Source organism: Erinaceus europaeus, chromosome 12, assembly GCF_950295315.1.
Source record: "Erinaceus europaeus chromosome 12, mEriEur2.1, whole genome shotgun sequence".
NCBI lineage: Eukaryota > Metazoa > Chordata > Mammalia > Eulipotyphla > Erinaceidae > Erinaceus > Erinaceus europaeus.
Genome location: NC_080173.1, coordinates 36,498,723 through 36,513,643, shown reverse-complemented (window position 1 = coordinate 36,513,643; position 14,921 = coordinate 36,498,723). Strand labels below are relative to the sequence as shown.

At 41.9% G+C, this 14,921-nt stretch overlaps 1 protein-coding gene across 3 annotated transcripts in view; it reads left to right on the top strand.

Moving 5' to 3' along the window:
* The window catches only part of CACNA2D3 (calcium voltage-gated channel auxiliary subunit alpha2delta 3), a 1,089,122-nt gene that overhangs the window by 474,349 nt on the left and 599,852 nt on the right, over nt 1-14,921 (top strand). For all 3 annotated transcript variants that reach the window (XM_060203105.1, XM_060203104.1, XM_060203106.1), the window contains exons 7-8: nt 5,200-5,260; nt 7,000-7,150. In XM_060203105.1, coding sequence (XP_060059088.1) covers nt 5,200-5,260; nt 7,000-7,150 — 212 coding nt within the window. The remainder of the gene's footprint in view (nt 1-5,199; nt 5,261-6,999; nt 7,151-14,921) is intronic.

Here is a 14,921-nt window from a genome sequence, read left to right as displayed (position 1 = left end):
TTTTAGATTAGATTAGAGAAGTATACAGAGAGAGGGAGAGACACCCCAGTAATTGAGCTCCTCCCCGCCTCCTAGCCCATGGCATTCCCATGTGATGTGCCAGAGCTCCTGCCTGGCAAGATGCACTGCCCAGTGAGGTAGCTCTCTGGATCCAGTACAGTATCATAAATTCAATCAGATTTGAACATTTGGATCTTCTCTCAAGATTTTAGCATTGTTTTCGGTTTCACAGAGCCATATGCTGAATGTTCCAGAGAGTCAGTCCTCTGGAAGCCTAAGAAAGAAGACTAACACTCACTGCTGCTGATAAGGAAGTCCAGGGAGAGGCCAGATAGTAGAGCACCTGGTTGAATATACATATTACCATGTGAAAGAGCGCTAGTTCAAACCCTTGCTCCCCATCTTCAGGGGAACAGAAGCTTCATGAGTGGTGAAGCAGTGCTGCTGGTGTCTTTCTCTTTTCTTCTCTACCTTTCCCTACTCTCTCAGTTTCTCTCTGCCCCATCAAATAAAACAAAAGGAAAAACAAACAAAAAACCCTGAAGTTCAGAGTACCTAGTACCTCAGGAAGGAGGTAGGTGGCAATGAATCTGTAGGTCCTCACCTCTGGAGAACAACACGCCCTCTGCCCCCCCAGCTGAGTGGGGTTCTGAAAGGCATATGGCTTCCAGAAATTGGGTAGATAGAGCTACCAGCTGCCCTGCAACACTGCTTCACCATTTGTGAAGCTTCCCCTGTACAACTGGGGACGGGGGCTTAAACCCAGGTCCTTACTCATTGTAACATGTGCACTTAACTGGCTGGGCCACCACCTGATTCTGGGATAATTCTTTATTAAGTGAAATTTCACTAATCATATAGGTTTAAGGTAAAATAGCTCTTATTTCTCTGGGATTAAAAACTGCTTAGACATTTTCAGATTATCTAACGTACAAAAATTGTATTTGTATACAAAATAATTATCTGATTTTTTAAAAAAGCTTTTTCAGATAGAATGAGACAGAAGGCAGAGAGGAAAAGGAAAGAAACCATAACATTGAAGTGTCCCTCCAGTGTGATGAAGACTGGGCTCAAACATGGCAAAGCATTGTCTGTCCAAGGGCACCAACTATTCTGCCTATTCCTAAAATTATGTACTAAAAAGATGTTATGAACCATTTGGGACAGGATTTTCTGATGTTTATTTCCTAAAATATTTTATTGTGGATTTCTTGAAAGAAGTGCTAAGTAGTCAAATGCGTTTGGCAAATGCTGTGTCTACTGTTTCACGTGCATGAAATATAGTGAGCAGATTCAAAGCTTCAGATGTTCTTTCCAAGGCAGAGAGAAACCAGTGTCACATTTTTTTTTTGACAGAAAAATGGAAAGAGAGAGACTAAAAGAGACTACGGTACCAAAGCTTCCTTCAGTGTGTCTGGGCCAGGCTTGAATCTGGATCATGTATGTAGCAAAGCACTGCCTTATCCAAATTAGCTTTTTTGCCAACCTATGTCACTCTCACTCAGTCAAGTTTCCATAGCCTCCCAGAAAACTGCTCAGGAAGCACCCTTATGGATATTTGAGTGTAAGAAAGAAAATGCAGGCTTGGGCTACAGGAGTTCCAATCCTGGTGTTCACCAGAAACTTCTAGAAACAGTGAATTTACATTACTGCTGTGCAAGGTAGCTATTGGCATAAATATTATATCTGAGCAAGAGTACTCCCCAGAGCACCTCCCATCCTAACTTGGCCCTGAGGCATAACCTTTACTGCTGCAGATAGGGCAGCCCTGCCAGGCACTGCCTGGAGGTGCTGGTCTCATGTCCACTGTCTCATGTCTGCACTCTTGATCATAAGCGCAAGGCTTCATAGCTCCTTCAGCCTGTCCTCCTGTAACCCCTGTCCTCTGCCAAGGACCTTCTCTATGCATGGCCACACCAGCTTCTCTGCAGCAACTTGACTTTGATGTGCTCATCTCAACTTCTACACTGTTGAAAACACTTTCCTTTCAATGAGGGGTGCCCTCTACCCTTTCATCACCCCCTACTATTTTAAAAATCTTTTATTTTTTTATTGTTGTACATGAACACCATTCCCACCACCAACAGACTGTGTTCCAACCCCCCCACCCCCTGGCCCCATGAAGCTGAACATCCACCGGCACCCTCTACCCAGGGTTTTTACTTTAGTGCCCTACTACAAATTTAGTCAGATCCTGCTTTGAGTTTCCCTATCTGTTATTATTTCTCAACTTCTGTTTATGAGTGGTATCATCCCATACTTATCTTTATCTTTCTGACTTAGCTCACTTAACATAATTCCTTCTAGCTTCATCCAAGATGCCTATCTCTCTCTCTCTGCTCATATGAATCTCTCTCTCTCTCTTTTTCTTCCTCATATGAAACTCTCTCTGAAATCAATAAATAAGATAATTTTTAAAAATATTTATTGTGTTAGGAGGAGAGAGAGAGAGAGAGAGAGAGGACACAAGTGAGAGGGGCACCAGAATACCATTCAGGTTATTTTTAAAATAATTTTTAATATTTATTTATTTAATTTATTCCCTTTTTGTTGCCCTTGTTTTATTGTTGTAATTGTTGATGTTGTCATTATTGGATAGGACAGAGAGAAATGGAGAGAGGAGGGAACGACAGAGAGGGGGAGAGAAAGATAGACACCTGAAGACCTGCCTCACTGCCTGTGAAGCGACTCCCCTGCAGGTGGGGAGCCGAGGGCTCGAACCAGGATCCATATGCAGGTCCTTGCGCTTTGCACCACATGGGCTTAACCCACTGCACTACCCCTGACTCCCCCATTTAGGTTATTGATACCAGACATCACACTCAGTCTCACCATGTCTTGTACACTACCTATTGAGCCACTTCCCCAACTGCTGAAGCCAGTTCTGGAATTTTAAATTGAGACATTGCCTAGCCTCGTCAGAGGTATGATTTTCTTAGGTCAAGACTGCTGGCCTAGCTGGACTTGGCTTTATATAAAGCAGTAAGTCAGACACTTTTAAATAAATTGCATCATTGTCCCTTAGCCTACTATGGCTGTCAGTTTCCATTTCTTTTCACTAGATAATGACCTTTATTTGGCAGTAGCTGATTATATTTCTTATAAGGCATTTTTAAAATGAAACCCATTTGCAGGTAGGAAATGTAGGTGCGAGGGCAGCACAAAATAGCTCTTTGGGCTACAAATGGTCTTCTTGAGCATTCTATGTAATGATTTGGGATGGAATCTTAAACATATTGTTTATTATTATTATTTTTTTTTTGCCTCCAAGGATATTGCTGGGGCTTGGTGCCTGCATTAGGAATCCACTGTGCCTGGAGGCCATTTCCCCCCCCCCTTTTTGTTGCCCTTGTTGTTTATTGTTGTTGTTGGATAGGACAGAGAGAAATTGAGAGGGGAGAGGAAGACAGAGAGGGGGAGAGAAAGATAGACACCTGCAGACCTGTTTCACTGCTTGTGAAGCAACCCCTCCTGCAGGTGGGGAAATGAGGGCTCGAACCAGACCCCTACACCAGTCCTTGAGCTTTGTGCCATGTGCGCTTAACCCGCTGTGCTACCGCCCAGCCCCCTGCTTAAGTTTTTTTTTAAGCAGCTTTTAAGATTGTTATAAAATGTTTAATTTATTTATTTGAGACAGAAAAAAATTGATGGGAAGAGAGATAGGGAGATAAAAGAGAGATGCCTGCAGCACTGATTCACTACTTGTGAAGCTTTTCCCCTGCATCTGGGGGCTGGGGTCTTGAACCTGGGTCCTTGTGCTTTGTAGCATGTTAGTTCAACCAGTTGCACCCCCACCTGGCCCCTTTTTTGATATATATTTTAAAAAGTTCTTTATTGGGGGATTAATGTTTTACATTCAACAGTAAATACAATAGTTTGTACATAACATTTCTCAGTTTTCCACATAACGATACAACACTTTTTAAATACTTTTTTTTTACACTTTTTAAAGCTTTTTTATTAGCTCAGTGCTTTAACATGAGTCAGGAAATTCTCTTGCTCAAGTAATTTTTCTGTTTCTGTGTCCTTAATTCCAGAGTTCATGTTTCAGATCTTCTGCCCCTGAAGAGTGTAGATGGCTAGAAATTTAAATTTTTTCTCTTAAAAAAATTTTATTTATTTATCTATTTATTTATTGTGAGAGACAGTGAGATACCTGCAGCACTGCTTCCTCCTGCATGAAACTCCCCTGATCCCTGCTCCCACTCCCCACCACAGTTGGCTTGAAGACTTGGGGGCTTGAACCCAGAACTTTGTGCATGGTAACATGTGTTTTTTACTGGGTGCACCACCACCTGGCTTCTAAATATTGGTTTTTCTATATGGTTTTTAGACACTTTTCTTTTTTCTTTTTTTCTTTTTTCAGTGGTATTTCATCCCCATTTGAAACACTTGGTTGTAAACAGAGAATATACAGCTTTATTATGTCCTGATGAGTTTGAAAGTCAGAAAACTAAATACCCCCTGCCTCCCCCGATTTTTATTGGGAGATTAATGGTTTATAGTGCAGTCACTGACACATGGGCACAATTCCTCATCTCCCTGTGAAAGTTCTCTGCAGAACACTCTCACACACAGCCTAAATCCCTCTACACCAGGACCTCATGGTTCGTTTCAGCCCCTCCTTCCCTGAAGTCCTTTTCTTTAAGGATCTCATTTTATCCACAGAGAAACCTCTCCTAGTCTCAAATCTGAAATTTAAGTTTAATTATGAAGCACAGTAATGACTTTTTTAGTTCATTTAGTGTAGTACACCAGATTAAGTTCTTGATGTTCAAAACACAGAAGGAAGGATGGATCTGTGCATATCCCAAGATGGTAACATTGGGAATGCTTTCTCTCCTACCACCTATGCTGCTGGTCTTGCCTTCCTCGGGCCTGCTGATGGGCCCAGAGATTTCTGGCTATTCCCATCAGGACCAACAGCTCACTGAACAGTGAGAAATGCACTTGATGAACTATGAACTTTATCAAGAGCACTGGGAAGGGTCCAGGGTGGGTTGTGTCATCCCAGGAGACCTGGGAGCAGAACTCAGGCTGTGCCCTGTCCTTCCTGTCCAAAATTGGTGAAGGAGTGCTCTGAGAGTACTCTCTTTGCTTGTGATTTTTCACTCTGTCCATCCAATCAGCAAAGCAGTACAGCCTTGAAATGCAATGAATAAATATTTGAAGTTTCAGAAAACTTCTTTTTTCTCCTAGGGATTAAATGGGAACCAGATGAGAATGGAGTCATCGCCTTCGACTGCAGGAACCGAAAATGGTAGGAGGATTGGCCAGATTCTTACTTAGTTAATTCTTTTTTTTTAACACTTTCTTTATTTTAATGAAAGAGAACTACAGAAAGAAAGATACACACACACAGAGAGAGAGAGAGAGAGAGAGTGAGAGAGAGAGAGAGAGAGAGAGAGAGAGTGAGAGAGAGAGAGAGAGCGAGAGACCAGAGCACTGCTCAGCTCTGGTTTATGATGGTGCTGTACACAGAGCCTGGGACCTCAGAGTTAAACTTAGTCATTGTAGTCTTTTGCATAACAATTAAGCTACCTCCTCAGGCCTCTTTGTTAATTCTTATTTACTTACTTATTTATTTAGTTAGTTAGTTGTTTTGACTAGAGCACTGCTCAGCTCTGGCATATAGTGGTGCTGGGAATTGAATCTTTGACTTCAGAGTCTTAGGCATGACAGTCTTTTTTTTTCTTAAACATAGAAGCTATTTCTTTTTTATTACTTTATTTTATTTATATTGCATAGAGACAGATAGAAATCAAAAGGGAAGGGGGAGATAAAGAGAGATTGAAAGAAAAAGAAGGAGAGAGAGAAACCTGCATCTGTTCCCAGGTCATTGGCAATTAGATGTGCTACCAACTAACCCTTGTTATTATTAATATTATTTGTAGTAGTAGTAGTATTTTATTGAGGGGTTAATAATTTACAGTATAGTTGTTGACAGAGGGGTACAATTTCTTTTAAAAAATATTTATTTATTCCCTTTTGTTGCCCTTGTTGTTTTATTGTTTTAGTTATTATTGTCGTCCTTGTTGGATAGGACAGAGAGAAATGGAGAGAGGAGGGGAAGACAGAGAGGGAGAGAGAAAGAGAGACACCTGCAGACCTGCTTCACCATCTATGAAGTGACTCCCCTGCAGGTGGGGAGCCGAGGCTTGAACCAGGATCCTTATGCTGGTCCTTAAGCTTTGCGCCACATGCGCTTAACCCGCTGTGCTGCCACCCGACTCCTGGGGTAAAATTTCTTAGCTGCCTGTGATAGGTGTCTGCAAAACACTCTCATCCCCAACCTAGTTCCTTTTCTGCCACCATGCTCCAGGACACCAAGCACGCTTCAACCTCCTTTCTTTTTCTCCATCCCCAGAGTCCTTTTCTTTGGAGCAACAATACACCATGCCCTCTGTCAAAGATTTTTTTGTGTGTTTTCCTTTTCTGAATTTTCTTAAATTCTATGTAGGAGTGTGATAATTCAGTATTCATTCTTCTCTTTAGCATGATACCTGCAACCTATACAACCTGTGAACATCAGATAAAGGGCTTATAATAAGCAAAATCTATACAGAGTTCAACAAACTCAGCAAAGTCAAAATAAAACATAAAATGGCCCTGTCCAAAAATGAGGAGAAGATATAGGCCGAATCTTTACCAAAAAACAAGATCCAAAGGGCCAACAGATATTAAAAAAAAAAAAAAAAACTTTTCAGAAGTGGAAGCACGAAGCACAACTCTAGAAGTAAAGGACTAAAGTAAAGGACTGTGGGGTTGAGGAGGAGTGTTCAGGTTCTGAAATATGATGGTGGAGGAGGACCTAGGTAGGGGGTTAGAGTGATATGTGGAAAACTGAGAAATGTTATAAATATACCAACTACTATATTCTACTATCAACTGTAAAACATTAATTCCCCAGTAAAGGGGGGGGGAACTCTTTTTTTTTAAAGAGGAACCTGATGGAAAGGCTTGTGCATCATGTTTGTCTCAATTTTCCCCCAACCCTAGGTACATCCAGGCAGCTACGTCCCCCAAAGATGTGGTCATTTTGGTGGATGTCAGTGGCAGCATGAAAGGACTCCGCCTGACCATCGCCAAGCAGACAGTCTCCTCTATTTTGGATACACTGGGGGACGATGACTTCTTCAACATAATCGCTGTGAGTGCAACTGCCTTGTGCTGTCCTTGCTCTCCAGGTGTGCTTGATCTTTATGCTGCAGTAGGATAACATCCTACTGCTTGCTAGTCTGTTAGCTGGTGAGTCTCCAATGAGTCTGCAAGTTAGAGGGGCTCTCAGGGACTAGGGGTTCAGCCCAGCACAGCTCCTGGTTCCACTCAGTACACCCACTGTGCCATCTGGGAGAATAGTGTCTGGATTTGGTTGTCCTGGAATGCTGACCACTTCAGGGGCCTGGGAGATTTAACCTTGCAAGGTCTATGAACTGCTAAATTTTTCTCCAATGGAAATTGTCGTTTTCGCCAGACTGGCTTCACGGGCACGGGCGGGTAACAGACGACCAGGGACTCATGGTTGAGCTGTATGCAGTATCTCTTTATTCATGCAGGACGCAGCGCAATCTATACCAAGCTAAGCTAAACTAACAACTAACTAAAATGAACAATGTTGTCTTTATATATACTTCCCAAATAGGGTGTGAACAGGATGTGACACAGAGAGGGTGGAGAGAAAAGTGAGTGGTGAAAATCAGGGTGTGACAAGGAGAGGATCAGGGTGTGACAAGGAGAGGGGGTGGAGCAGGTGAGAATTCTACCACTAAACTACCAATGCCCTGGAGGGAAGGTGGTGCTTTATGTAAATGTAAAAGTGATTTATGTAAATAGACGGCAGTTGTTATGTCAATAGAATACAGTGGTTATGTAAATAGAATGCAGTGTTAAGCAGGGGGGATTTAAACCAAATGAAACAGAAGGGGTTTTTAAAAGCAGAATTAGAAGATACCAACAGGAAATTATGCTCCATTGGGCCCATGATAGCCCATCATAATCATCATGATGAGTAAACAGGGAGCAGCAGAAAGCTCATAGAACTCTGTATCTGTCTTCAGCATGGAAAATGGGGCTTAGGAAGCTCTTCTTTGTGCTCTTTGTACTTGTCTTACTTTCCTTTCCTCTTGGTGGGTAGTTCTAGCATATTGTTTCCTGTGGAGTTGCTGGGATTGAGTAGCAGGAATTAGTTTGAAGTTACCCCACCACCACCACCAGGTAGGAAATCCAGGAACCAGAGGTACCCCGGAGAGCAGGCTGAAGCTTGGGCTGTGGGCTCAATAATGGATTTTGAATCCTATTTCTGCCACACAGAGCTGTGCCTTGGGTCAGGTCACCCATCTGAGCATCAGTCTACCAGCTGAGTAATGTTTGCAAAATTACACATTCCACAGGTGGATAGAACCTGGGCTGGTACACTAAATTCAACCACCCCCCATTTGGAGAGAGGGGCTTCCCAGAGTCCCAGAAAAACATGTCATCCCTGGTCTCTGCATCTAGGCAACTTGCTGTGTGGGCACAACACTCACCTTTGTTCACTGGTGAAATACATAGGGTATATAGATTATGTTAGGCTTGCAGGGGGTTGGCTTGAGTGAGCTTGTTACCCAAGGGCTTCTGATGAGACTCTGGACAAAAGCCCACAACTTCAGGGTGATGAGTATGCTAGCTTCATATTTCCAAAAACATGAGAGAACAATGGGAAAAGGAGAAGAATGAGTTCCATAGAAACAGTGGCCAGTCTGGTTCAGCTACTCAACTCCCCCCAGTGGCAAGGAGTTGGAGCTAGTTGACAGATGGGCTGAATGAATGAATCCAGCATTGGCCTTCCTTTGCAGTGCTCACTGTTGGCAGGTGTGTTGCCAAGTGGATGGTCTCACTGGCTCTTCACCTCAGCTCTGTGCCATATGGCACAGAGACAGAGGAGTAAGCAGTAGAAACTGTGATTGGAGGGCATGGGGTCAGTGAGTGGTACAGTGAGCACTGTTGCCCTGTCCCCTTCCCCTTCCCCTGAGTCCTACGTGGAAGGGAAGAGAATATAGTTGAGCTGCCTACCCATGTCTCACTGTGAAACCTGAGCATAGTTCTTTGAAAGGAGAGTTTCAGGAGGTCTGGAGATGGCACACCCAGTAGAGTGCACACATTACAGTTCACAAGGAACAAAGTTCAAGACCCCATCTCTGGCCAAGGACAGGGGGAAGCTTTGCAAGTGGTAAAGCAGTGTTGCAGATATCTCTCTCTCTCTCTCTCTCTCTCTCTCTCTCTCTCTATATATATATATATATATATATATATATATATATATATATAAAATGCCTGCATTTTTTAAAAATTTTTAAAAAATATTTATTTTATTTATTTATTCCCTTTTGTTGCCCTTGTTGTTTTATTGTTGTAGTTATTGTTGTTGTCGTCATTGTTGGATAGGACAGAGAGAAATGGAGAGAGGAGGAGAAGACAGAGGAGGAGAGAAAGATAGACACCTGCAGACCTGCTTCACCGCCTGTGAAGTGACCCCTGCAGGTGGGGAGCCGGGGTTCAAACCAGGATCCTTATGCCGGTCCTTGTGCTTTGCGCCACCTGCGCTTAACCCGCTGCGCTACAGCCCGACTCCCTAATGCCTGCATTTTTAAGGGAGACAGATACAGATAAATAAAGGCACCAGAGCACTGCTCAGCTCTGGCTTATAGTAGTTCTGGGGATTGAACCTGGGACCTCAAAGCCTCAGATAAGAAAGTCTTTTTTTGTAATTGTTATGCTGTCTCCCCAGCCCAGTCTTTTCCTTTCTATTCAATTTCTCTGTCTCTGTCTAAAAATAAATAAATAAATAAATACATATAAAAAAGAAGGGCTTCTTTAGGTTGCCAAACCAAGAAAACCTACTCTCATTACAAATATGCATATGCATGGCCCGATTCTCTCCCTACCCCCAAATACACACATCCTGAAGCAGTTACAGATAAGAAACAGCTAATCTGAGACTATATCTTTTTTATTAATCTTTAATTACTCATTACAGAAGTACCAGAAATTCACATAATAACATGAGCTAACTAATTACTCTGCGAATCCCTTATCAGTCAGGATTTATTGTTATGTTAACAAAGCCAAGTGATTGAAATAATATCTATAAGTTCATTAAGATATACACACAGTGTCAACTTAATAAGGAAGAAGGGTGAGTACAATTAAAAGTATACAGGACCGTTATTATTGAACAATTAAGGAAAAAACTGTATTTTTTACTCAAAACTATCTCTTTATAGAAAGAACCCCATTAGTTGTCCCATTAACCCTCCCTGTACATCTGTTTGCTAGTTTTTAATGTAAATGATTAGCTTCAAGACCATTTATATAATTACTTTGACAGCTAGACACACTGAACTTTTTTATTTGAGTCCTCTCTAGTTAAAATCGTGAACTCTGTCCCATTAATGGGTGAGGGAATGGACCAAATAAAATAAGTGAATTTACATTAAGAACCCGAGGTCATAAACTGAACCATTAATTAACTTTCAACATTGACTGTTTTCAATAGAGGCAGCATATGTAAAATGTTCAAACAATTCAGAAATGTTTCCATTTCCTTTCCATTTGGCACAGATTCCTCTAAATTTTCCCTCTTTTGTGGAGCTAGTACCCCACATGCATGCAATTTCACCACTCCTGGCCTAAAGTTTTCATTCAGATAGGCAGAAAGGGAGAGAAACCACAACACAGGAGTTTCCCCTCATCTCATAGTCCTTCCCATGTGGTGATGGGGTTCGAACCTGGGCTGAGTGCATGCAGGGCACTTCCACAGGCTGTAAGCTATCTCTTCATCCTAATTCTTTTTCTATCTATGAACACATTTTTTTTATAGGGATAGAAACTTGTTTTATAGAATATCCAGCAATGTGCCTCTCAACTCATCATTATCAAACATATTTAAGCTGCAAATCATTCCATTCCCTACTGTTGACATAAACTTTGTAACCAACCCCCCTGCTTGGCCAAACATAGCGCTGTTAAGTGTTTTCTACTTGAGTGCTACAGTAAATAAACTTGTAAGTTTGTTTTAGAAGGGTATGTGCCCCTTTTTGTGTTTGTTTGCTTTTTGAATTTATTTATAAAATGGAAATATTGACAAGACAATAGGGTAAGAGGGGTACAATTCCACACAATTCACACCACCAGAACTCTGTATCCCACCCCCTCTTTCTTATTGTCATTGGCTTCACTACTCTAAACTGACTTTTTTCAGCTGAGGGGGGTGGAGAGTAATAGAAGAGAGAGGGAGAGGGAGAGGGAGGGGGAGGGGAAGGCAGGAGAGAGGATAGGAGGGAGGGGTGGGAAGAGAATGAAAACTCCACTGAAGCTTCCTCCAGAACTGGGAGACTAGCTCAAATCCTGTGTGTGTGTGTGTGTGTGTGTGTGTGTGTGTGTGTGTGTGTGTGTGTGTGCTTTTGAATACAATCTACAAGCCAAATTACTGCTCCAAAGACCATGCATAGTCAGGTTATATCATAATATCCTCCAACCAGGGAGTATCATTTACACACTTAAAAAATGCCTTGATCTGTTCCACCTGCAAGAATAAGACTCTATAGATTGAGTGACTTAGGCAATAGACACTTAGGTTTTCACAGTTCCAGAAGCTGGGAAGTCCAAAGTCAATGTCCTGCAAAATTAGGGTTTGGTTTCTGGTGAGAATTCTCTTTAGTATGTGCAGGTAGCCACCTTCTTGCTTTGTGGCCACCTGGCCTTTCATTTTCTGCAGGAGGAGAAAGAGGGAGGGGAGCACTCGCCTGTCTGCTCTTCTAAGAGGACAGTCCCATTCTCACATCCCCACCTCAGGACCTCACCTAACCTCAGTCACTCCTCAAAGACCACATCATCAGAGGCCATCACACTAGAAGTGAGTGGGTCAACCTAGGAATTTATGAAGGTGGCACAGGCACTCAGTCCATACAGCAACTTTATAATAGGCAAATGTTTGTTTGCATTCCCTGGAGTCAATTTCTCCAAGCTATGTTCCTTTCTCCAGTTTTCTCTTAACCACGTTTTGCAAAGGAAGGTTTTGTATGTGTTTGTGTGTTGTTTTTACTTCTGTAGCACCTCCTCCAGGTTCTACCCTGACACAGTGGCGGTAGTGTTAATGATGTGGATTTTCTGTCTTTCAATAGTGGTAGCTTGCCTCATCTAACGGTGACCACACTGCAGACTTGTGCTAGCTTAGGGGCATGGGGCTTTATTTATTTATTTATTTTGGTGTTTTTTTTTTTTTTAAGTTAGACACAGAGAGTCAGAGAAAGAGGGGAGGGAGGCGAGGGAGAGAGAGAGAGAGAGTGACCACAGCATGGAAGCTTCCTTCAGTGCAGTGGGGGGGGGGGGGTCAAGCTTGAACCTGAGTCATGCACATGGTAAAGCAGTGCACTGTGCAAGTGAGGTATCTTGCCAGCCCAACAAGAGTGGTTTGAAACTCTTCTGAGTGCATTGTTCTCATGGGCCACATCCCATTTCCTGGAGGGGGGCATCATCATTTCACACTCCATTACACTGCCAACTTTCTCTGGCTTGCTGAATTGATGCTTTATTTATTTATTTATTTATTTACTTATTTATTTATTTATTTATAGGTATAGGAAGAGAGAGAAAGAACCAGACATCACTCTGGTACATGTGCTGCTGGGAATGGAACTCAGGATCTCATGCTTGAGAGTCCAACCCTTTATCCACTGCACCACACTGAATCGATGTTTAAGGAAGGTATTTCTGTTTGAGAAAGGGAGAAAAAATAATGTAATCACTGTTTTCAATGTCAGAGGCACTCAGGTTATGTAGGTTTTTATTTGCAAGAATCTAATCAGTGCCTTATAGAGGAAGGAAGGAGAGAGATTTAAATATAGGAATGACTTTCTTTGGACCTTCTAACCAGTGTCATGTGTTTGTAATTAAACTTTTGGGATGCTAGAAAAATCATGATGTATTTTTCCATGTTTTTCTATGCAAAACTGTGTCCTGACATTTCGAACAGCCCAATAATCGTTCAGGGCATCTTACCTGTTATACTGCAGAGCTGCCCATCAAGGTCTTTTCAGAGAATAAACATGCAAAGACGGCGTCAGAATTTGCCTTAACTTTCAGAGACAAGCTAGTGCAAACTCTATCTCAGACTGATGAGCTAAATAATTGGGTTATAAAAGAATAACTGAGATGTGATGTAGTAGAAGTTAAAATTTAAGGTCAGAGATGCCTCTGACAAGAGAGTAGGCTTATTCTTCCTGATTCATGTAGAAATCTCCCTCCAAGTCATGCATTAAATTAACAATATTAGTATTAAAATGAGGGTGCTAATTCAGTTCCAGGCTAATATTTGAAAAATGGTTTCATAGAAGCCCAAGTCATGCATTAAATGAACACAATACTAAGTGAGCTGATAGTGTTGAATCAATTTGAATGTCTCTTGTAGCCCAGTTTGCGCACAAGTGAGTAGAGGAGAAACATCTTTTGTTAGTTTATCCTAGAAATTTCTAGTGCACTGGTTTTAATTTGCAGAATTCTTCAGAACCGTTACCCCAGCACTTTTGTCAGAAGTTACTTTCCTTTTTTTGAATAATCGATTTCTCATTAGACATATGAGAATGGTCTTTTCTTTCAGTGCTCATTCGTTGAGTCTGGCTAATTATGTCCAGTCATGCCTCAGATTACACAAGAAATTCTTATAATGCAAAAGCTCCTTAGGCTGCCTGTGTTGGTGGAAATACTGTGGGTGCATTGGCTTCATTACATAATTCCTGCACAGTTTTAAATCTCGAGGTTATTTAACTGAAAGTGCACCAATAAAAACCTACAAATATTTAATGAATTTTTGGTTTCTTACATGGTATGAGCCTGCCAGTATTTTAATTCTGTGTTGCATTTCTTGCCTTGGGTGTGGATTTTAGCAATTTCTAAAATTTATCCATTTTGTTTTCTTGACTTCTTTGTTTATATATATTTTTTTATGTAGGGAAGATTCTTACCTATTTTTGTTGTTGTTGTTGCTTTATCATCAGTAATCTTTTCTTGGATTTCTTTTGCACTTTCTCTGTTTATCTATTTAGTGGGTAAATATTTTTTTTCTGCCGGGGTTATCACTAAGGTTCGGGGCTTGCATGATGAGTTCAACAGGCCCAGCAGGCATTTTTCCCTTAAAAAATAATTAATTTTGTTAGGACAGGGAGAAATTGAGAGAGGAGGGGAGACAGGTGCACTGCTTCACCACTTGTGAAACTCCCCCCTTGCAGAGGCTTGAACTGGGTCCTCAGCTCATCTGTTTATTTCCCTCCCTCCCTCATAGACCTCCACAGTTCTCACTCCCTAGTATTTATTTATTTATTTACTTATTTATTTCGTATTTTTAATTATTTTATCTTTATTTGTTTATTGGAAAGAGACAGCCAGAAATTGAGAGGGGAAGGGGAGATAGAAAGGGGGAGAGACAGAGAGACGCCTGCAGCCCTACTTCACCACTCATGAAGCTTTCCCCTTGCAGATGGGGACCAGGGGCTTGAACCCAGGTCCTTGAACACTGTAATGTGTGTACTCAACAGGTGCACCGCCTCATGCCACACCCCCACACACAGTCTTTTATTGCAAACACCTTAGCCTTACTTTGCCCAAATGCTGGATCTGTGAGGCAGGGCTCTATATTCATCCCTCTGTAGTTCCGGCCAGGCATGTTGGCTACTAAAGCAGCCGTACTATGACTGCCATGGAATGAATTGTTCTCATTACCTACCATGGACCCCACCACTCCCCCATTCCCTATGGTGATCAGGGAAACACACAGAGGAAACAGACATGGAGTGCCACTATGTGACCCAGCAGAGGATGAAGCGAGTACCAGTCAGGCAATGAGAATTTGGAGGTATAAGGCCTGCAGTAAAGCTCACTTGTGCTTT